The sequence below is a fragment of the Manacus candei genome, unplaced genomic scaffold (assembly GCF_025592945.1).
Source record: "Manacus candei isolate 608988 ecotype Guabito, Panama unplaced genomic scaffold, ASM2559294v1 h1tg000073l, whole genome shotgun sequence".
NCBI lineage: Eukaryota > Metazoa > Chordata > Aves > Passeriformes > Pipridae > Manacus > Manacus candei.
In genome coordinates, this window is record NW_026138121.1 from 1,734,914 (window position 1) to 1,757,589 (window position 22,676).

General features: G+C 58.2%; 1 protein-coding gene across 1 annotated transcript in view; it reads left to right on the forward strand.

The window, feature by feature from the left end:
• Window positions 1-2,136: 2,136 nt before the first annotated feature.
• The window catches only part of CNTN2 (contactin 2), a 28,372-nt gene continuing 7,832 nt past the window's right edge, over window positions 2,137-22,676 (forward strand). Inside the window, exons 1-13 of the mRNA XM_051808841.1 lie at window positions 2,137-2,290; window positions 12,080-12,178; window positions 16,184-16,328; window positions 17,086-17,261; window positions 17,550-17,645; window positions 17,889-18,098; window positions 18,721-18,820; window positions 19,060-19,235; window positions 19,899-20,035; window positions 20,522-20,651; window positions 21,541-21,691; window positions 21,964-22,091; window positions 22,422-22,597. Of these exons, the coding sequence (XP_051664801.1) occupies window positions 12,124-12,178; window positions 16,184-16,328; window positions 17,086-17,261; window positions 17,550-17,645; window positions 17,889-18,098; window positions 18,721-18,820; window positions 19,060-19,235; window positions 19,899-20,035; window positions 20,522-20,651; window positions 21,541-21,691; window positions 21,964-22,091; window positions 22,422-22,597 (1,680 nt within the window). The 5' untranslated portion in view covers window positions 2,137-2,290; window positions 12,080-12,123. The remainder of the gene's footprint in view (window positions 2,291-12,079; window positions 12,179-16,183; window positions 16,329-17,085; window positions 17,262-17,549; window positions 17,646-17,888; window positions 18,099-18,720; window positions 18,821-19,059; window positions 19,236-19,898; window positions 20,036-20,521; window positions 20,652-21,540; window positions 21,692-21,963; window positions 22,092-22,421; window positions 22,598-22,676) is intronic.

Genomic DNA, 22,676 nt, shown 5'->3' on the forward strand with positions numbered 1-22,676 from the left:
GCTAAGAGGATGAAGGCATTAGTGCTTCCTGCTGCAGGGGGGGCTCCCCCACCCCCTCCCCTCCCCGACTGCACCAGCAGTGACCGAAAAAAAGGGACTTTTTGCCCAGTGTAGACCCCCCAGTGCGGACTGGGGCAGTGGAGGCAGCGGCCACGCTCGGTCCCTGCCCCAGGGAGGGATGGCAGAGGAATTGTGCTTGGTGCAGAAATTCCGAGCTCCTGGAAGGCAGAGGCTGCTCCAAACCCTCAAATCCACCGCGTCCCACTGCCCACAGGAGCCTCCAAGCCCAAGGTCTGGGCGTCTCTCGGGGCTGTCCAGGCTCCCACCGTTCCCACGGGGCACAGGGGGCTTTTATCAGCCAGGAACGAGCGACGACGGGCCGCGCCCGTCCCCGGGATCGATGCGGGGCAGACACGGACACATCAGCACGATAATGACACCCGTGTCTGCCCGATCTCTGCCCGGGGGCAGCAGGGCTGGATCGATACCGGCAGAGTGTCTCCAGTTACCCTCCTCCTCCTCGGAGAGGCAGCTCCAGCCTGTTGCCTTCCCTTCTGGCACCGGGAATCTCCGAGGGAGCCCTTACAGAGCTGCCTTCCCCCCAAAGTGCTGTCCTGGTCTCTGTTTGCACCAGGACAAACACCCAAAAGGTCACTGATGTCCTTGTCACCTGCAGAGAGACCCTCAGAGAGCTGCTGAGAGCAGGGACACAAAGGAGAGGGGGCAGAGGGCAGGTCCCCCTCCCTCCACCGGGACAGAACTCCCTTGGATTTCGCTCCTCTCATCCCTTTGCTGGGGGTCAGGCTCCAACCCTGCTCTTCCTTTCTGTCCAACAGGACACCGGCTCTCCCAGGTGAGGGCTGTGCGAAGGGCTGGGGCCGGTTCCTTCCAGTCTTACCCCAAAACGGCAGCGGGGAGCAGAAACCGGGACAAACCGGGCAAGGGGAGGGGAGCTGGGATCAGCACCGCGCCCCACTCCATCGCAGGCGCCTCCGGGACAGCAGGAGCTTTGCCGGTCAATAGAGACGCTAATGCCTTAATTACTCTTCGGTAATTGCAGCCCATTAACCTGTGGACAGCCCCAGCGCCCATTGATCTCCTCACATCATTAACAGGTCTGGGCTGGAGCCGGGAGGGATGGGAGGGCACGGTGGTCCCTGACACGCTCCCAAACCCTTCCGCTTCCCACGGCCCGGCAGCGACCTGCCCACCGGCAAAACCCCGCACCGGGGCACCCTCCACACCTCGGCGGGGGTGGCATCGGCGGCGTCTCTTCCTCCCGAACTCCGGTGCCCGCAGGGAATCGCGGAGGGAGTCCTGGAGTGTCCCCGTCTCATCCCGTGGCATCGCTCCGCCGGGACACACCTTCCCCCAGCCGGGCTCTCGTGGCTGCAGATATTCCCGGGAAAGGCTCTGGGTGCCAGCCCCGAGCCCCTCGGACCACAGGCACAGCCAGAGGTGGCTCCGGCTCACCCCAAAACCCCAAAGGCGACCGCGGTGCCACCCCCGCGCCGCCCCCTCCGAGGAAACCGCGTCCTCCCGAGCTCAGGCATCGGAGCATCCCAAAATTTGGCTGTACGGCAATTTCCTCAGCGGGAACACCGGCCCGGCTGGGGGCATATATATACAGATATCCATACATATATGTAGAAAACACATATCTGGACGTATTGTGTAATATATATGGATCTATTGTATAATATATGTATATATTTGGGCACGGGGGGTGCGTATGGACAGAAATACCTCACAGAGATGGGCGTCCCTGCCTGTCACCCCCCACCTGGGGCTGATCCCTTCCCTCCTGCCACCCCACAGAGAGGGGCTCGGACCCCTCCAACCCCCCCCAGGCCCTACACCTGCTCCGGCCCCAGGGACGGGCCGAGCCGGCGGCGAGCGGAGCAGACGAGGGGGCTCTGCCGGGGGCTGGTGGGCGCAGCAGGCCGGGGGATGAATTATGCATGATGCTGCAAGTCGCTCTGCCTCCCTGACTGGTCCTTGGACTGTGGCAAGTGAGGTAAAGGCAGGAGGAGGAGGAGGAGGAAAAAAAAAAAAACCCTGCTCTCTCCGGGGAGCGGCGCGGTGGTTGGCAGCGAGCGAGGGAGCGCGCACGCAAAGGAGGGAGGGGAGGGAGGAGCACATCCTAATGCAGAGATGCTGCAGTGGCTCTGGGCACACACATCCCCGCTCGGGCAGCCACCAGCCGAGCGCTGCCTCGCAGCCGAGCCCCCCGGCAGCGCCGAGGCCCCGCAGCCCCCCGGCTCATGCCCGCAAGGCCGCCCCGCACAAGGTAAGAGCCTTCCCCCTGCCCCGCGCCGGGCGCGGAGGGGTGCGGGAGGGGCTCCGCGTGCGGGGGCACCCCTTCCCCACCGGACACAACTCGTGGTTGGGTTTGCTTCGGCCAAGGGGAACCTGCCGGAGCCCGCGGGCCTCGGGCGGGCACCCTCCGGGCATCCCCGGGCGGGCGATGCCAGCGCCGGAGCGGAGCCGGGGGCGGAGGTGGGAGAAGGGGGGGCCGCGGCTGTGGCACTTGTGGCAGGGGCCGGGCGGCCGAGGCGGACATTCCGTCAGCAGGAATGTCTCCTGTGGGATGAGCCCGGCAATATTTTTGTTGTTATTTACCGCTGTCCTGCTTTTCCCTGTCGGCGCTCGGAGAGCCCGCTCGCGGGGTCGGGGAGGGGTTTTGGGGTCCGCGGGGCTTCTGCTGCCACGAAACTATTTCAGCGTCTCCATCTGAGCCCTGAGCACCTGAGAGTTCCCTCCCCGGGGAGGAGGGAGCAGGGACACCGTGGTGTCCGAATTCATCCTCCTGGGAGGGGCAGGGGGGGCAGATCCCAGGGGAGAGGAGGGAGAGGGGGATGCTCCGGGCACAGGGAGGGGATTTGTGAGGCTGAGGTTTGGGTCAGGGGGGCTCAGGGCTGTGAGGAAGCTGCAAAGTCATGGATGAATTGCCCACCCCGTGAGGGGCACCCGGCAGTCGGGGCATCCCTGTGCTCTCTCCCTGCTCACACAGGATGGAGGTCGGGATGGGGAAGCAGCCGGTGGGAGGGGAGGTGATTCGTGGGGCTCCCCGTTCCCATGCCTTGAAACTTCCCGAGCTCCCTCCTCATCCCACCCACGCTGCCCCAGTGGCTGCTCCAGCCCTGCTCCACTCCCAGCAGTCCCAGCATCGTTCCTCTGGCTGCACTGGGGACTATTCACGGGACACTGTCATCTCTCCAAGGAAACACTGGTTGCTTTGAGGATGGCAGGCAGCAGCCTCTGCACCCTCTGGCTTTCCCCAGACCCTCAGCACAGCTCAGCTCCTCCCAGGCCACCCCAAAACGGGCCCACCAGAAGCTCTGAGGGCACAAAGCACAAGCACAGGCTCTTGCATGAGATTGAGAAGCAAGTTTGCATCCAAAAACGAGCCTCTCAAGGCCAGATAGTTGGTCCTGAGCACACCCAACAGCTAAAACAGCCCCAGAAGCCACTTGCTTTGCTCACCTGGGGAAGCAGCGGGTCCCAAACTTTGTAGGAATAGCTGTGTTTCCCAGGGGGGGATCAGAATGACCCAAAAGTAAAGGAAACAAAGCAAAAGGGTCATGTCCAGCCCAGCTGCTCCTGGGGCACAGGTGGATGGAGGCAAAGGGATGCCAACACTCTCCTCCACCCCCTGATTGACTCCCACCAAACAGAGCAACCACTTCTGTCACCCACAAAGGCAGAACCCAGGGGTGTCATTAGGGAGGTATTTCCCACACTCCCCCCAGCTCCACCTGCACAGGGAGGCTCCCTGGAGCTGGGAATCCACGTGGAGCTGAGCTCACAGTGAAGCCCAGCCTGGCTGTTCAGCCACGCTGAATGCTCTGTATACGTCCAAAATCCAAATTATCCGTGAAAACTCGTGGATTCTGACGAGAAGCAGAGACCTCCCCGCGTCTCTCAGCAACCCCTGAGAGCTCCAAGGTCTCCCCCAGCACTTTGTCCCTGGCTCTGGCTGTGCCAACCCCCCCAATCCGGGAACGTTTGAAGGTGCTGGGATGACACAAACCCACGCAGCCACCTGGAAAACATCTCACCTGCAGGGATCTCCCGACAGCTCCCAGGCAGCAGCACGGGGCTCCCTGCTCAGCTGAACAGAGCTGGGGGAGGCAGGGAGGGATCCACGGCCTCTGGGGTGGCTCCTGGCTCTGGGGTGGCTCTGGGGTGGCTCTGGGATGGCTCTGGGATAGCTCTGGGATAGCTCCTGGCTCTGGGATGGCTCTGGGATGGCTCTGGGATAGCTCTGGGATAGCTCTGGGATAGCTCCTGGCTCTGGGATGGCTCTGGGGTGGCTCTGGGATGGCTCTGGGATAGCTCTGGGATAGCTCCTGGCTCTGGGATGGCTCTGGGATGGCTCTGGGGTGGCTCTGGGATGGCTCTGGGATGGCTCTGGGGTGGCTCTGGGGTGGCTCTGGGATAGCTCCTGGTTCTGGGATGGCTCTGGGGTGGCTCTGGGATGGCTCTGGGATAGCTCCTGGCTCTGGGATGGCTCTGGGATGGCTCTGGGGTGGCTCTGGGATGGCTCTGGGATGGCTCCTGGTTCTGGGATGGCTCTGGGATGGCTCTGGGATGGCTCCTGGCTCTGGGATGGCTCCTGGCTCTGGGATGATTCTGGGGTGGCTCCTGGCTCTGGGATGGTTCTGGGGTGGCTCCTGGCTCTGGGATGGTTCTGGGGTGTCTCTGGGGTGGCTCCTGGCTCTGGGTTGGCTCTGGGGTGGCTCCTGGCTCTGGGATGGCTCTGGGGTGGCTCCTGGCTCTGGGATGGCTCTGGGGTGGCTCCTGGCTCTGGGATGGCCATCTTGGAGCTCTCCCTACTCAGAACAGGGATGGGCTTTACTCTGTCTCGTGGGGCTTTGCTCAGCACATCCCTCTCCTTCCTAAATCAGCACCAGCACTGCTTTCCAGGCACGAGGAGCTGCACATTCCCAGGAAGGTTTTGGGGTGGGCTGGTGGGACCCCCCTGCTGCACTCACACAGCCCCCTCCCACCAGGGGAACTTGCAGCACAAACAAACAGCACAGGCAGGAACCCCCAGCAGGGACTTTTGGAGATGTTAAAACACAGATAACACGGGAAGAGGGGAGAGGCTTCCTCGGGGAGTCCTTTAAGAGCCAAAAAACAGGGATGGAGGAGACGAAACATGATTCAAATGTGCTGTGACAGGATGGATCAGGCTCTTTCTAGACACTTTCTGCCTTTTCCCACTCTTGGTGCCTTCGGGCTCTCGTGGAGCTGGAGAGCAGGAACAGCTCTGGGCAGACAAGGAAACAGAGTCTGCTCTCAGGCTACACAAAACCCCTTCCCTTGAACCCCAAATGCTTTTTATTCCATGACAAACACTCCTGGCCCCATTGCCACCGTGTGGGGTCCGGGGGTGTTCAGCACGACCCAGGGGAGATGTCCCAAAATTCCGAGGAGCACACGAGGAATTCCCACCCAGAGCCAAACCCAGCCCCCCCCCCAGCAGCCTGGATGCTAAATTATTACATGTATTATTTATTGTACAGCCTGTGGAGCTGTCAGTCCTGCACCAGAGAGCCATAAAACAGGAAGGGAGAGGGATAAGTGTTCAGTGCTGATTCCTGCTTGTTTCCATAAGGGCAAGAGCAGCTTGACACCGTTTGGAGGCTGAATCCTAAAACCACTTTAACAAAGGCAGGAGAGAGGGTTGGACACCGGGGTGGTGCCTTCCCAGGAGCAGAATAAATGACACCACTGCAGGGGATCCCTTCCCCTCGTCCTGGGAGGGAGGGGATTGAACACCAAGGTCCCCCTGGGGATTCTGTACCTCCCCAGTACCACCAGTATGAGAACCAGTGTGGCCAAGGTGAGGGCTGAGGAGCTCTGTGGGGCTGGGGAAGATGCCCAGTGCCATGCAGGGACCCCCAAGACACCGGGAAGGCTCTGGGTGAGGTCACAGCAGCAGCAGGCTGGGGGATCAGGGATGGATCAGGGATCCCAACACCTCCCCGGGGCTGCCTCAGCCACGAGGTTTCCCAAAGCCCTCCACTTGTTTTTCCTCCCTCCCAGCACCAGTTCCTGCCAAGGCAGCAGCGGGGAGGGGATGGAGCAGGCTCTGGTGCAGGTAGGGAGCTATTTATACCTGTGCCACATCAAAGAATCTCTGCTGCTGACGCCACAGAGCTCTAATAGCAGAGAGGGGGTGGGTTGGTGAGGCTGGCAGAGCTGGGGATGGCCCAGGGTTTGGGCAGAGCTGGGGATGGCCCAGGGTTTGGGCAGAGCTGGGGATGGCCCAGGGCTTGGGCAGAGCTCTCCACAGCTCAGCTCTGCCCGCTCCAGGCGTGGAGAGGAAAGGGGAGACCTGCAGTGGGGAGCTTTATTTTGGAGTTTTATTTTTGGGAGGAGGCGACCTCGACTCCCAGCCTGTCTGAGCATCCCCTCCCGTGCAATCCCAGAGGAATAACCAGCATTTCCCGGGGAAAGGGGGTGCAGGAAAAAAGAATAATAATGATAATAATAAAAAAAAAGGCAAACCCGCTGACTGCAAAGCCCAGATCGAAAATTCAGACTTCCCAAAATAACAGAAGAGCAGGAAAGGCCCCCTCATAGCATCACCCTTTTTATCAGAATTAGATTTTACCCCCCCAGGGATCCCAGCCCATCCCGTGCCTCCCACACCCCATCCCATGTCCCTGGAGCGAAGGCAGATCCCGGCTTTGTCTCCTCACAAAAGGGAGGGTTTGCCTGGATGGGGCTGAACCAAAAGAAAACTCCCACTGAGCCCCGGTGACAATGAGGGGCTGTGACCCATGATGTCCCTGCATGCACCAGCCAATTATTAGGGAAAGGCACTTAAAAGGCACAGGGAGAACAGGGAGCACTGGGAGCCCGTGCCTGGCTGCAGCTTTCCTGCTGGGATCACCCCAGAGCCCTCCTGCCCCTCATACAGGACCAGAAGGGCTTCTTTTACCCCCAGCTGAAGCCAAACCTCTCCCTGCTCTGAGCAGGAGCTGCTCCTGGGTGCCAGGGCTGCCTCCCCCGTGGCACAGCCACACACTGACCCACCAGCATCCATAAAATCCGCTCGGGGAAGCGCAGCCCTGGAGCAGCAGCTCTTCTCCCAGCACTTGGCTCCAACCCGGTCCCATCCAACTCAAAATCAGGGATGGGAGGGTGGGAACGTTGCAGCCTCGGCCCCTCAGCAGCTCCAAACTCTCCCAGTGATGCCCCCCCTGGACCTGAGCTCCCAGGGGGGGCTTTCTCTCCCCCCACAGGGATTTCTCTGTCTTTTCCAGCATGTTGGATAACCTGGGCTCTTCCTCTCACCCTGCTCTGAGCTCTTCCCCCTGTTCATCCACCTGGGGAGGAAAGAGCAGGAGCCACTGATCAAACATTGATCCTTATCCAGCCAGGGCTGCTACAATGAATTGATTATTATCAATTTAAGGTCCTTTGGCTGGGGACAGATATCAAAAACCAGCAGTGCCCACAGCACTCCTCTGCCTCGTGTTCTGACCCCACTGGGTCCCCCAGTAACTGCAGTGGGGTTTGGGGTCTGTTTTTGGGGTGTGATGAGCCTGAGCTCCACCACAAGGCTTTGAACCCTCTGAGGCTGCTTTTGGTCCTCGTTTGGGCCTTGGACACTTCACTGCTTGGGGTGGCTTTGGGGTGGTTTGCAGGGTTTCTGCAGCAGCTGCTGCTGCAGGTCCTGGAGCCACCAAGAGATCAGAACCCAGAAAAGCTCAGGAGAGGCTGAATTCAGAGTTTGCCTCTTAAATCAATCTCCTGAGCACAGGCAGTTTTACAGGAGGACAGATCCATTACAACAAACCCATTTGTAGCTCACTGAAACACGCTGTGCTGGGATGGACAGACTGTTCCCAACCTTGGGGAGGGCTCACAAGTCAAAACCCAGGGAACATCAAAAGCCTGCCCTTCCCAGCCCTTGCCATGGTCCTGAATAAAAGAGACACTCCTGAATAAAAGAGACACTCAGCACAGGAGGAGCTGCAGCATCACCCACCCTCAGGAGCAAAATCCTTCCCCAGGGAAGGCAGCAGCACAAGGAGCTGCCCCACTTAAAAGTGCTCCTGTGGTCAGCGAGCACAGGAGATGGAATTACACTGATTTATCCTGGTAATGGATAGTGCTCTGCTGGCCTTGTCACCTCCTGTCAAAGCCCATCTCCTCCCAAAAGTCACCCCTGGCCTCCCCACACCCAAAATCCAGCTGGAGTCCCCCCTGCAGAGGATGCTGCTCCACAGCCAGAGCTGGAGCCGGACCAGGACCAGGCAGTGTCTCCTCTCCCAGAGGCTCAGGACTCCTCACAGTCTGTCTTGTAGCTCCTTGACTCTGTCTCCACGATAATGGATCATTCCCAGATCCCAGGGGCTCCAGAGGAAAGGGCTAATGCTGGTGGTTTTCCCACTGTGCCCATGCCTGCCCTGCTGCAGGAGGTATTAAGGACACATCCATTAGCAGGCAGGGCAGATCCCCTTTCAGTGCAGCAGAAGGCTCTCGAGTGACTGTCAAAATACCCCAGGCCGAGGGGAAAGAACAGGTCCCTGTGGCCCTGCTCTAATTAGGGACGGAGGGCAGGTCTGAGTGTGAGATGCAGAGTTCCTGGGCACGCCTGGGAGGAGCTGAGGGTCGGGTGCTCGGGGTCCTGGCTTTGGAGAGGCCCCCGAGGCCCCAGCCCAGCCCCAGGGGTGACCTCAAGAGCAGCAGCCCCTCAGGCACAATTTGATCGTGGCTTTTAGGTGACAAGGCAGCCAGGACCAGGGAAAGCAGCATCCAAGAGGATGAGTTCATCCAGGCTCTGGTTGCACATAAATTCAGTGTCAGCACTCGGAGAAACTCCTCCGTTTCTCTCTTCCATCTCCATTTGGTGGGGACGGGACCTGGAGCTCCTCCTGGCTGTCACATTCCCGATTTTTTTTACCAAGTTAGAGCACAGGCTGGATTTAAAGCAGCAGAGCAGCAGCACCTCCCTCAGCAGGAGCCTCCCAGGAGCAGCTCAGCACATCCCACCTCCAGAGCCGCCCCGAGACACCCCGAGCATTCCAGGAACAGCCCCCCGGGAGGGGGGCTCTGGGGAGGGGGAGGGATGAGCACAGGGGAGTGGGAAGAGAGAACGTGGTGAATAAAAGGGATGAGAACAGATGGGGAGAGGCAGAGCCGGAGCCAGCACAGAGCTGTGGTTTTACATCACAGATAATGATCCGACAAATAACCCAACGACTCAGATCAGCTCGATTTTCACAGGATACCAGCTCTGCTTGGCTGCAGGGGGTGAAGCTGAGGGGGGGTGCTGGGGGCTGTAGCCCATGGAAAGGCATCACAGCTCTTCCTTCCCTCGTCCTGCCCTGATCCCAGCCCTTGGGAACACCTCCTGTTGAGGTGGAAGCACAGGGGACAGGCAGGAGGAAACCTGTTCAGATACAGCACATCCAGCAGCAAGTGGGAAGTGCTGATAAAACCAGGGAGGTGGCAGGAGCTGCCCAGAGGAGCCTCCAGCCCCCCAGGAGGGACAGTGGCCCACACTGACCTCCTCCTCCTTCTTACATGGACTTAAACTGACGGAGAGTGGGTTTAGATTGGATTTTAGGAAGGAATTCCCCTCTGTGAGGGTGGGCAGGCCCTGGCACAGGTTGCCCAGAGAAGCTGTGGCTGCCCCATCCCTGGATGGGATGAATCCCATCTCAAGGCCAGGAGTGCCCTGGTCTAGTGGATGGGATGGGATGGGATGGGATGGGATGGGATGGGATGGGATGGGATGGGATGGGATGGGATGGAATGGGATGGGATGGGATGGGCTTTAAGGTCCCTCCCAACCCAAACCATTTGTGTTTCTACAAAAAATAACCGAACTGAACTTTCCCACCCTCTTTCCTATTTGTTGTAAAAGCGAGAGGGGAAAGGAATAAAGGAGGCAAAGCTGCAGCCAGTCAGAGCTTCCCGGGGCAGCTCCAGGGCTGCAGATCCAGGCCCAGCAATCGGGGCTGGAAGCGATGGAGCAAAGACCCCCTGACTTTAATTTGCTGCTGGTGGTGCAGGAACAGCTCCACTGCTCCCTGCCTTCCACAGACCCTCAAGGAAGCAAGCTGGGGAGACCTGGAAAAGTCAACCCGTTAATTAGTGCAGGGCTGGCACCGCCCGCAGACCCCCGAGGCAGCTCTGCCTGCTCAGCACCCCCGGCTGAGGGCCAGGGAACAAAGGGACAGTGTTTGCTGCGGGGCCGTGGGCTCGGGACGCCGTTTGGGGCGGGATTGTCGTTGCCATCAAGTGATTCCATGTGACTGACTCACTCCGGGGCTGCTGGAACAAATGGAGCAGCTTCCATGTGCGAATGTGCCCCACGCCCTTCCCTGCTCCGTCCCCAAATTCCCTGCCCAGAACGCTGCTCCCACCGGGAGCTGCCATGGCCTGATTGGGAATGGGAGGAAAAGGAGGCAGGGGTCCCTCCTCCCCCAGCCACACACACCGTAATTAAACCCCAGCCTTATTTTGGGACCTGGCAGATAACGAACCCCAACCAGGGCATGAGCTCGCTGGGGGCAGAGGGGATCCAGCCCCCTGAACCCGAACGAGATAAAAATCAAGGATTTGGGGGAGGACACAAAGGGGCCAGGTGGCTCTTGCAGCGGGCAGGGTCCCCCGGGGGGGGGGTGTCGGGGGGCAAAGCCGGGCTCTCCTGTTTGCTCAGGTGCAGCTCCGGGGCTGCCGGTCCCAAACGGGCCGAGCTGGGGCTGCATCCCGCGGGACGGGGGCTAATCCCGGCCCGGGGGAGCTCGGGAGCAGCTCGGGCGGACAGATGGGCCGGGAGCGAGCGGAGCAGCACCAGCTGGAGCAGGGGGGATGAGCAGCACGGGCGGCCCCGGGAGCTCTTGGCAGCATCTTGAGCGGCGGCTCGGCGGGCTGTGCGCTCGGGAGGGCAGCCCGGGCTCCTCCTCCTCCTGCCGGGGCCCTTAACAAAGAGGGGGGAAAAACCCAGCCCGATATCCCCGCTGGAGGGCCGGGGGAAGAGGTTCCTGTGCTGGAGGGGCTCCCGCGCCGGGTCCAGCCGGGAGAACTCAGGGACGAGGGGCAGCACAAAGGGCACGGGGTTTGGTTGGGTTTTCTAATTTTTGGGAGATCTTGGCAAGCAAGGGGCTGTGGAGGGGACTGGACAGCTCTGCTGCCCCTGCTCACTCATCCCAGGGCACCGGGAAATGCCTGGGCACTCCCTCAGCCCTTCATTAACTGTTCAAATGCATTAAACTTAAGAGTAAAGCAGGAAAGGACCCAGCCCTGTGTTGCCCCTTTGCACATCCCCCCACAAGCCTGAGCTCCCTGCCTGGGGCTCTGAAAGCTGGGGAGCAGCACGTGGGGAGAGGCTGAGCCCCCCAACCTGTCCAGAACAAGGGACTCGGGGCTGGCACAGCCCCCAAAATCAGGCAGTGCCTGAGGAGGTTCAATCAAAGATGCCTTTTTTTATAGAATCACAGAATCCCTGGCTGGTTTGGGTTGGAAGGGACCTTAAAGATCACCCAGTGCCACCCCCTGCCACGGGCAGGGACACCTTCCACCAGCCCAGGGTGCTCCAACCTGGCCTTGGACACTTCCAGGGATGGAGAGTCCACAACTCCTCCGAAAAACCTGTTCCAGTGCCTCCCCGCCCTCTCAGGGAAGAATCCCTTCCCAATATCTGTTATTTTCACAAAGTACCAGATCATTTCTTCCTCCTCACCCCCCACCAACATCCTGTGTGTGCTCTTCTGGCTTTGTGGTTTTTAATCAGGAACGTTCAGGAGGGAGTGTTATTTTTGGAGGTACGGGAGGGGGGAAGGAGAGCAGATAACGAGGGGGGAGGAACAACAACAACTCCCCGACCAGATTTGTCGTGCCAGGGAGAAAAAAAGAGCTCCTTCAACCGCTGCCCTGCCCTTGGGACAGCTGGATGTTCGCCCTGGGGTGACTCTGCCCTGGGCCTGTGGCCAGCAGGGTGGCACAGCTGGACCCTGTGCCCTCAGGAATCACGGAATCATGGAATGTCCCCGGGAAGGGACTCAGAATGCAGCTCCTGGCAGCTCACCCCGCTCTCCATCCCTCGCAGGGCCACCGTCCCCGTAGAGGCTCCACACCGTGACCTGGCACAGGATGGGAGGCACCAGAGGGTTTGTCCACACGTCCCTGGCTCTCAGCACCTTCCTGGGTAAGAGTTTCCCTTGGGAGAGGTGGGAGGTGTCCGGGGGGACAACACACAGCAGTTGGGATCAGCCCAATCCTTGGGGGGGTTCATGCTGCCCGGGGCTGTGTCCGTGTTATTCCCAATTTCCCTTTGTGCTGCTCAAAGAGGACAGGAATGGTTGACACACATCTCCCCCCCCCATTTTTTAAATCCAGGTTTGAGTGAAATCAGGAGAAGCAGGAGGAATTTCCTTCTGCCAGTGGGAGTCACTCGTGGTGAAGCCACTTCACCCTCCTGGATTTTCTAGGGAATGCCTTGTTGGCCACACCCTGACTGCAAGAAGATTCCTGTTCATCAGGGACCATTGCTGGATCTCAGGGACCATTACTGGATCTCAGGGACCATTGCTGGATCTCAAGGAGGCTCAGGCTGCTCTCTGCAGGTCCCTTTTCAGCAGGGAGACATTTCATTTCAGCCAACTGAGAATTAGATAATGTCTTCAAGCTAATTCATCATCCCGGGCAGAGGCTGCTTGCCTGTCCTTATAAATATCTAATTACCTTTTAATGTTCTCTGGATCCCCGAGGAGGCAGAAGGAGGGGTGGCTGCCCTAGATTGGGAGGCAATTATCCTGTTTGGAAATTGGTCTGACCCAAATCTGGGCATGGAGATGGACTTGGGTTCTCCCATTAACCACCTGAGTTCAGGCAACTCGCTCCCAGCCCAAGCTGAGCCCCCCAAAACTGCCCTTCTGGGAAGCCTGGGAGGGTGATTTCCTCTGACCTCTGGCTGATGGTGCAATGGATCTCAGGAGCCAGCTGGGAAATCCTCCCTGGGGACACGAGGGAGGGACTGGGGACACAACGATGGCAGCAAGAGATGAGGCTCGAGGAGACACCACAGAGCCAAAGCCTCCAGGTCTGGAGCAAAGTGTAAAGGTCTGGAGCAATCTGTAGAGCTTTGAAGCTTCTCAAGTGCAGAGGGACAGCTCTCTAAAATCTAAAAACCTCCCTGGCCTTTGTTCATTTGGGAAAAGCTCTGGAAAATCTTGAGATCTAAGGCTGGTTAAAGCCCTGACCCTTTGTTCCTCACAAAGCTTCTCGTTAAAAATAAACCCCTCCGCTCCTCTGGGAGTTGCCCCTTCAGAAATAACCACTGGGGTTCTGGGCACATGTGTGTGTGTTCAGGCTGCCCAAAACACCAATTAATTGCCCAGCTCCCTGGTGTGCTGAGGCTCCAGGCTGTGGGCAGTGCTCCTGAGCCATGGACGTGTCCTCGGAGCTGGAATATGGCTTGGAAAACACTCAGCTGAGCCATGGATCATTCCCTGCCCTCCAGAGCTGGCTCAGGGCTCAGCACAAAGGGGAAGGGTTCAGCCTCCTGCACACCTGGGCTTTCCAGGTCTGCCTCTCAGCATATTCCTAAAAATACCCCACAAATAACGCCGGGAAGGGGCCGGGGCCCAGGGAGGCTCTGGAGTCACCTCCCCGCAGCTGCTTTGCCAAATCTTCACGTTCAGACATTCCACTCACCCCTGTTTCTGTTTATTTTGGTGCTGGTATTGATCTGCACCACTCCTGAAGGTCGCTGGGGAGGTGCAGGGCTGGGTTTGCCCTCGTTCCTGCTCTCCTGGCTGGAAGCAGCCCAGACAATCCCGAGTGGGTCACTTTGCTCCTTGCAGAATTGGAGGAGACCTTGATTTCGTGGCTGTCCTCCCTGTTGCCCAAACCACAGGGCCCAAGGACATCTTGGTAACATCAAAAATGAGAGTTCTGAGGGGACAGAAGTGCCCCCAGACAATCAGTCTCGGAGGTTCTGAGTTTTACCACCCTGATTTACCCTCAGTTCTTAATTCTACCCTCGTCCCCATCTTGGAACTGTTTAATTATGGCTTTAGTCTGTTTGTTTAATGAGTGAGATGCAGGCATTTCACCCCCGGCACCGACCAGACACCTTGGAACTGGAGATAAAAACTCACCTGAACTCCTGGCATTGATTTCCTCGGGGAAAATCAATCCCTCACAGTTGCAGTCCATAACCTTGGCAGGGAAAAAGGGACAGCAGAGGAGAGCAACAGGACACAGAGTCTGGGTGGAAGCTGAGGGGAGGATGAGCCTAATTTGGCTCGACTGGAAAAGAGCATCCCACGAGAAAGGGCATGGATGGGAGTGGTAACAACATCTATTTTATTTGTTAAATAAATAGGAATTCTTTACCACGTGCTCCCCGTTAATCTCGAAATGTAAAGCTGTTAAACCTCAGTCCAGTCACTGCCATCTGTGAGAACACAGTTAACACACCTGTCAGAACACAATTAGTACTTTCTTATTAATTCCCCATTGCCTCCTGATTGTTTTCCCTGCTGGTCAGCAGAGTTCTTTCCAGCTGGGACTTGCTCAGCACAGCCACTGCTGACCCAACTGGGAGGAGATTTCCAGCTTCCACGAGCTTTTCCTTCAGGAATAGAAGGTTTCTGGGAGGAAATGGCACTGGTTTGGACGGGACACAGCCCTCAAAATGCTGTTTTTCTTTCGTTCCAAAGAGTCAGCCCCCTCCCTGTGTGACACCAGGGACCAGCAGGCTCCTGCAGCAGCACATCCCGAGCTCTGGGATAATTGCCTGGTGCTGGGACAGCTGCTCCAGACCCACTGAGCCAATTAGCAGAGCCCCCTTTTCCCATCCCACCCTCGGCCCTGCACGGAGCAGGAGCCAAACCCTGGGAGCTGCAGGTAAAGGGGCTGCTCCCCCTGATCCCAGAGAGCTGAGCTGGCCATTCCCTGCTGGAAGTTACTCTTGCATAAAACATCAAACTCGCTGGAGCTGCTTAATTTGAGGAGTGCCCATGCTGGGGAGTGGAGGGAAGGAGACAGATTGTGGGTTTGAGACACTTATTAATTCAATTAGGAAGCATGGAAGGATCCTGGAGCTACAGAAGCATCTTGGAGCTTATCAGTGAGCAGGGGACTGTGCTGGTGGCTCCTTCCCTGATAAGAGACAGGCATTTCCAAGGTGCCAGGGAGAGGACAGACCTGCTGGCAATTATCCCACCAGCTGCTCCTGCAATAAAGAGATTTCCAGGCAGCTTCTGCTTTGGTCTTATTTACAGTGTCACTGCCAGGCCAGGTTTTGGACAGGGCTTGGAGCAACCTGGTCTGGTGGAAGGTGGTCGGGAGGGTGGAACTGGATGGATTTTAAGGTTCCTCCCATGCCAAACCATTGTGGGATTCTGGTTTCCATCCAGCCTGTGTGGAAGGGGGCCTGCTAGAATTTGTTATTTATCTGAGACACGAGTCCCTCAGCGAGGCCAGATGGCACTCCCCAGTGCCAAAGGGTCACCAGAGGGTGCTGGCTCCAAAGGGGGGCCCAGACACAGCCTGGGAGAAGCAGGAGGGTCCTTCTGTTCCTCTCGTGCCTCAGCCTGAGCCGCACCCACAACAGCAAGATCAGAGTCCAACCCGTGTCTGAAGGCTCCAAAAGCAGCTCAAGGCTCATCCCAGTCCTGGAACAGAATGGTCTGCACTGGTTTGAACACCAGCAGCCAACTGGTCTGAGTGGTCAGAGCTGGGGGTGCTGCAGATGCAGGGGCTGAGGGACCGGCAGAGCCGGGACGGTCCCGGGTCTCCTCCTGCTCCCTCATCCTGGAGAGGACGGGGAGGAACCAACCTGGACGTGCAGAGAGAGGAGGAACCAGCCCAGGGAGGGCACCCAGGGCTTCCCAGCCCCTTGGGGTTTTCCAAGGGCTGCGTGTCCATATCCTCCATCCCTGCGTCTCCGGGGCCATCAGTGCCTCCAGCAGGGTGGGATGGGGGGGATGCTCCTCTGACAGGGTGGGATGGTGGGATGGTGGGATGGTGGGATGGTGGGATGCTCTGTGGCTAGTGCAGGCTGGGAGCCCCAAGCCAGGGCTGGGCTGTGCTGACAGATGGGCTGTGACTCTCACGCTGCTCCTCCTGCTGCCGGGGACACCCTATGGAGCTGGAAAGGAGCGTTTTTTTAGGAAAAGCCAAGTGGGTTTTCCCTCTCTTGCAGTTTGGTGCCAGGCCCAGAGCAGCACCAGGAGCTACGGGCCCGTGTTTGAGGAGCAGCCCTCCCACACCCTCTTCCCTGAAGGCTCAGCAGAGGAGAAAGTCACTCTGACCTGCCGGGCACGAGCCAACCCCCCTGCGACCTACAGGTGAGCTCAGACCCACAGGTGAGCTCAGCCCCACAGGTGAGCTCAGACTCATAGGTGAGCTCAGACCTGTGAGCTCAGACCCACAGGTGAGCTCAGACCCACAGGTGAGCTCAGCTGCTCCCTCTGCTCCAGCACTGGGGGAAAACCAGCCGGGATTTGCTTCCTCTTCTCCACTTTTATATTATCAAGGTGGGAATGAGCCTCCTTGTCCACACAGGGTGTGAGTCCCAGGAGGGAGCTGGGGGGGCTCAGCCTGGAGAAAAGGAGGCTCAGGGGGGACCTTCTGGCTCTGCAACCCCCTGACAGGAGGGGGGAGCCGGGGGGGGTCGGGCTCTGCTCCCAGGGAACAAGGGACAGGAGGAGAGGGAACGGCCTCAGGCTGTGCCAGGGGAGGGTCAGGTTTGGATATTAGGGAAAAATTTCTCTCTGGAAAGGGTGGTCAGGAATTGGAAGGGGCTGCCCAGGGAGGTGTTGGAGTCCCCACCCTGGAAGTGTCCAAGGAAGGACTGGCCGTGGCCCTCAGTGCCCTGGGCTGGGGGACAAGGTGGGGATCAGGGACAGGTTGGACTCAATCCTGGAGGGATTTTCCAACCTCAGTGACTCTGTGCTGTGCCATCTCTCCCAGGGCACAGCCAGGATAGGAATCTAACTCCAATCCCAACAGAGCTGGAACACCAACCAGCTCAGCCCCCTGTGAGGCCCCCAGGGTGTGGCCACGAGGATTTCCCCCCTCACTCCCCCCTCTCGCTCTGGGCAGGTGGAAGATGAACGGCACAGACATTGAGGTGGAGCCAGACTCCCGTTACAGGCTGGTTGCAGGGGACCTGGTGATCAGCAACCCCGTGAAAGCCAAGGATGCCGGATCCTACCAGTGCCTGGCATCCAACTCCAGGGGCACCGTGGTCAGCAGGGAGGCCTCCCTCCGCTTTGGCTGTAAGTTTGCCTCCCCAGGGTAAAGGAAATGCAGCTGGGGGCCAAGTGAGCCCCCCTGCTCACCTGGAGAAACGTGGGAGAGCAGCTCTCCTGCCCATGGCACCCAACCCCACCCCACGGGGAAACCCCCTGGCACTTCCACAGGCGTGCCATGGAAATTTATTGTGCTACAGAGAAAGCCCATAATCCTTCGGGATCTCCCTCTGTGCAACCACTGAGAAGACCCAGAGAGAAAGCCCAGTGATGCCTCCAGCTTTCCTCTGTCCAGGTTTCACTGTGCCCCTTCAGTTTTGCAGGAATTCTCGGCGGAGGAGCGGGACCCCGTGAGGATCACCGAGGGCTGGGGGGTGATGTTTGCCTGCAGCCCTCCCCCCCACTACCCAGGTAAGGCTCTGGCACCTCCACATCTCCACACGACAGAGCAAGGCATTCCCAGGCAGGGGAATCCCTCTCCCTGCCTTTCCTTGGGAATTTTAGGGAAGGGAATCTGAGGTTTATTCAGCAGCAAAGCAGAGGCAGGACTTGGCGTGTCCACACAAGGACCAACTCCAAGGACTGGTCTGGGTTCACCCCTCCCAGGAGGACCCAGACAGGCCCTGCAGCTCACTCCTCTCCCCTCTGCCCCAGGTTTATCCTATCGGTGGCTCCTGAACGAGTTCCCCAATTTCATCCCGGCCGACGGGAGACGTTTCGTCTCCCAGACCACGGGAAACCTCTACATTGCCAAGACAGAGGCCTCTGACCTGGGCAACTACTCCTGCTTTGCCACCAGCCACATCGACTTCATCACCAAGAGCGTCTTCAGCAAGTTCTCCCGGCTCAGCCTGTCAGCAGAGGGTCAGTGCCCTTGGACCAGTGCTCTTGGATCAGAGGAATAATGCCAATTATTGGGGGGGAAAGGCAAAATTAAGCCACTCCACGGGACACCAGCGGTGCCCAAGTCACCCAGCAGCCTCTCAGGGGAGCTTAAGAGCTCGTAAAAATATGGATTGGCTGGAATGGGGGGGAGGCAGCCCTCCCAAACCTCAGCCAGGGGGGGTTCTCTGTCTTTAAAAAATGCTTCTGGGGCGGGGGAAAGGGGGTTAAACAGGTAGGAAGGCCTGGATGGATGGGCTTGGAGCAGCCTGGGCTAGTGGGAGATTCCCTGCCCAGGGCAGGTGGAACTGGATGAGCTTTAAGGTCCCTTCCAACTCAAACCATTGTAGGATTCTGTGGCTCTAGGAAATCAAGGAGAAATAGCCCTGAGATGCTGTAAAGAGATTTTTAGAGACTGTTGTGAGAAGCAAATGAAACCTCTGCCCACACAGAGGTCTGGGAAAGTCGTGTCACCCTGCGGGTCCCTCTGCCCTTCGAGACCTCCCCTCCTAGGTGGCATTTTGGAGTCCTCCAGGATATTTTGGAACCCTCCAGGATATTTTGAAGTCCTCCAGGGCTCCTCACCGTGTTTTCCCCCTGACAGATGCCCGGCAGTTCGCCCCCAGCATCAAGGCCAGGTTCCCTGCAGACACCTACGCCCTGGCAGGGCAGGCGGTGACTCTGGAGTGCTTTGCCTTTGGGAAGTGAGTGCAGCGTCCGTGTCACTCGGGCTCGGGATGGGGAGGGAGTGGCAGAACCTGCAGCCTCACCCCCCCTCTCTCCAAGGGCCCTGGTGAAGGCCAGAGAGGGAGGGAGAGTGGGAAAGGGGAAACCGTCTGTCCTGCTGGCCAAGTCCCGGCTGGGAGGGCACCTGGGGGATGTGGGGACGGGGTTGCTCTGAGCTGTGGGGTCACCCAGGTTCACCAGCCTGGCTTTTCCACAGCCCTGTCCCCCAGATAAAGTGGAGGAAGCTGGATGGCTCCCAGTCCTCCAAGTGGATCGGCAGCGAGCCCCTCCTGCAGATCCAGGATGTTGGCTTCGAGGACGAGGGCACCTACGAGTGCGAGGCTGAGAACATCAAAGGCAGAGACACCCACCAGGGCCGGATCATCATCCAAGGTAAGCCCTGGGCGTGTGTTCACCCGAGGGAACACCCTCAAACACGGGTCTTTCACTTAAATATGTGCCTTTGCAGAGCACAGCAAGGTGCCCTGGGCACAAACTGAGGTTTTGGGAGCAAAACCACCACCTCGAATCCTGCCTCTTATCCTGAAGTTCAGGAATGGCCTTAGGCTGAAGGAGGGCAGGTTTGGGTGGGATATTGGGAAGGAATTCTTTCCTGGGAGGGTGGGGAGGCCCTGGCACAGGTTGCCCAGAGAAGCTGTGGCTGCCCCATCCCTGGAAGTGCCCAGGGTCAGGCTGGATAATTTGGAGCAACCTGGGTTAGTGGAAGGTGTCCCTGCCCATGGCAGGGGGTGGCACTGGGTGAGCTTCATGGTCCCTTCCAACCCAAACCAGTCTGAGATTCCATGACTCCACAGTTCAGGAGTGGTTGCATTAACTCTTGGGGAGAGAACCCCCCAAGTTCCCCCTTGGCTGTGGGTCCATCCAGTGCAGCCAGTGCAGAGCAGCAGCTGCAGCCCTGCAGGACCCAGCTCTGCCTCACTCACAGGAGCATGAGGCTGCTCCTGCTGTGCCAACCCATGTGCCACGGGCATCCTGCTGCCTGCCTGGCAGCACTGCCCCCCGAGCTGAGCTCCTGCTCTGTCCCCTCTCTCACAGCCCAGCCCGAGTGGCTGAAGGTCATCTCAGACACGGAGGCCGACATCGGGTCCGACCTGCGCTGGAGCTGCGCGGCCGCCGGCAAACCCCGGCCCACGGTCAGGTGGCTCCGGGACGGGCAGCCCCTGAGCTCCCAGGTACCCCTGACAGCCCCCCCAGCACCCCCCAGCACCCCCCAGCACCGACCCTGCTCCTCCAGACTCAGCCCCTTCTCCTGCCTCGCTGCAAACGCATCTCCAGCCCGTTCCTCACCCCGCATCCCCCTTCCATGCGCCCCCATGAGGCTGCAAAGCAACTGCCACGATCCCAAGTTCCCTCTGCTGGCACTGCCATCCCAGCCATTGCTTCGTGCAACTGCAGGGCCTCACAGCCAGTTTCCAGGGCAGAGAAATACCTGCCTTGGTGTGACCTGCACGGTGCTGCCCGGGCAGTCTCAGCGAGCAGAGCACGGCGACGTGGGGGAGAGGCTGGACGGCCACAAAAACACACCCTGAGTTTTCCCCCGTGGAAAACCAGGCTGGCTCCGAAGAGTCTGCAATGAAACTCAACCCTGGCCACCCAAGGATTGAGTTCCATTTTTGGTTTTTTTCTCATCTAATGGGTTCATCCTCTTGTTTGCACAGAACCGCATCGAAGTGAGCGGTGGAGAGCTGAGATTTTCCAAGCTAGTCCTGGAGGACTCTGGCATGTATCAGTGTGTGGCTGAGAACAAGCATGGCACAGTTTATGCAAGTGCTGAATTAACAGTGCAAGGTAATTCCTCCCTTCCCAGAGCTCTGGGTTTCAATGGGACACCGAAGCATTTTAGACTCGTCCCGATGCTCGCGATCCCAGATTAAAGATGGGAGCAGACAAAAACTGCTTCACTCACCATTGAAATGTAGCTGCTGGTCCAATAAGACACTCTGCAACCCTTTAAAAATCTAAATCCTGTGTAAATTCAGTAACTCTGAAAGAGAACAAGGACATCTGTTTAGCCACAGAGAGCGTACAGGACACCCAGCAGCAGCACTGCAAATTCTCTTCCACTACAAGCTCCTCTTTTTTGGAGGAAAAAGGTCAAAACCCCAAGAGTTCAGCATCCATTCAGCCTGTCTTGATGGATGGTGACTGGAGCTGAACTGATGCTCAACCTGTTCCACAGTGGTCTAAAAGTTCATCTCCTCGTGGTCAGGAGATTCCAAAGATAAATTAAAGGCCCTGAGCTCAACATTAAGACACTGAGGGCAACAGGTAAATCCCAATTCTCTCTGCAGTCCCAGGAGGAGTTTTAGGCAAGCTGGATGTCTGTGCTGGGGACTTCGGGCAGGATATTGAAGAGAATATCCTCGACATGTTCCAAAGCAGCTGTTCTTGTGTCTCTCCAAGACCTTGCACTTGTTAGGGCCATTCCCATTGCTGTGTAAACAGGTGTGGCACACGACACCTGCCTCAGGTGTGTCACCCAACACCTGCCCTGGCAGGTGTTAGAACCCACCCAGCAGCAGAGGAACCACTCCTTTCATCCCGCTCTCCAGATACTGCCTCGCTTCTCTTACCAAGCCATCCAACAACAGATCAATAACCAGTCATTTGGCACTTCAGAGGCCCCCAGAGCAGGGGGTTCTGACCATTCCTTAATCCTGTTTTTTCCCCCCTGTAGCCTTAGCACCAGATTTTAGACTAAGCCCAGTGAAGCGGCTGATCCCGGCAGCCCGGAGTGGGAAGGTCATCATCCCCTGCCAGCCACGAGCAGCACCCAAAGCCACTGTGCTCTGGACCAAGGGGACTGAGCTTCTGGTCAACAGCAGCAGGTAGCAGCACAGACTCAGCTTCTGCCTAGAAACTGTAGCTAAAAATCACTTTTTTTTTTTCTTGCCAGAAGACTGGACTTGATGACCCAAATGTGCTGCTCCGTCCCTGAGCTTTGTTGTTCCTCTGATTTCTTCTTTAGAAAACATGATATTTCTGTCTGTCTTTTTTATCTCTGATTTCTCTAAAAGCAGCAAGTGCTGGAAATTACCAGGGGTAGGGAGTGAACAGCCATTGTTAACCTTCCTCTTGTGTGGTTCCTCTCCCTCTCCAGGGTGACTATTACTGCAGATGGCACCTTGATCCTCCAGAACATCAGCAAATCTGATGAGGGAAAATACACCTGCTTTGCTGAGAATTTCATGGGCAAAGCCAACAGCACTGGGATCCTCTCTGTTCGAGGTAGAGCTGTTTGCCTTGGTTTGGGGTCAGTCGAGCAAGAAACGTCTAAGAATGACTGATGGGATATTTCTCCTGTCCTTACACCCCAAAAGCAATGCAGTACTCGGGGAATCAAAGTAATCTCAGCCTGTGGGGCAGCAAAACCTTCTGCTGATCCCCCACATCCCCCACCAACCTGGAGAAAAGCACTTCCCTTCTCTAAGGACCACAATCCCTCCCCTTCCTCCTGTCAAAGTCCAGAGGGAGGACGAGCTGGAAGGTGTTGGTTGGTTGGGGTACTGGCACGTGGATGTTCTCAGCTGACAGCCCCTCCCTGCTCTTTCTCTGCAGATGCCACCAAGATCACCCTGGCCCCATCCAGTGCTGACATCAACGTGGGGGAGAACCTCACCCTGCAGTGCCACGCGTCCCACGACCCCACCATGGACCTCACCTTCACCTGGGCCCTGGACGATTTCCCCATCGACTTCGACAAGTCCGAGGGGCACTACCGGCGAGCCAGCGTGGTGAGGGCACAGGGCACTCCTGTGCCACCAGAAGGGACAGGGAATTAGTGCCAGCCTCGGTGTCTGTGTGTCTGGGGGG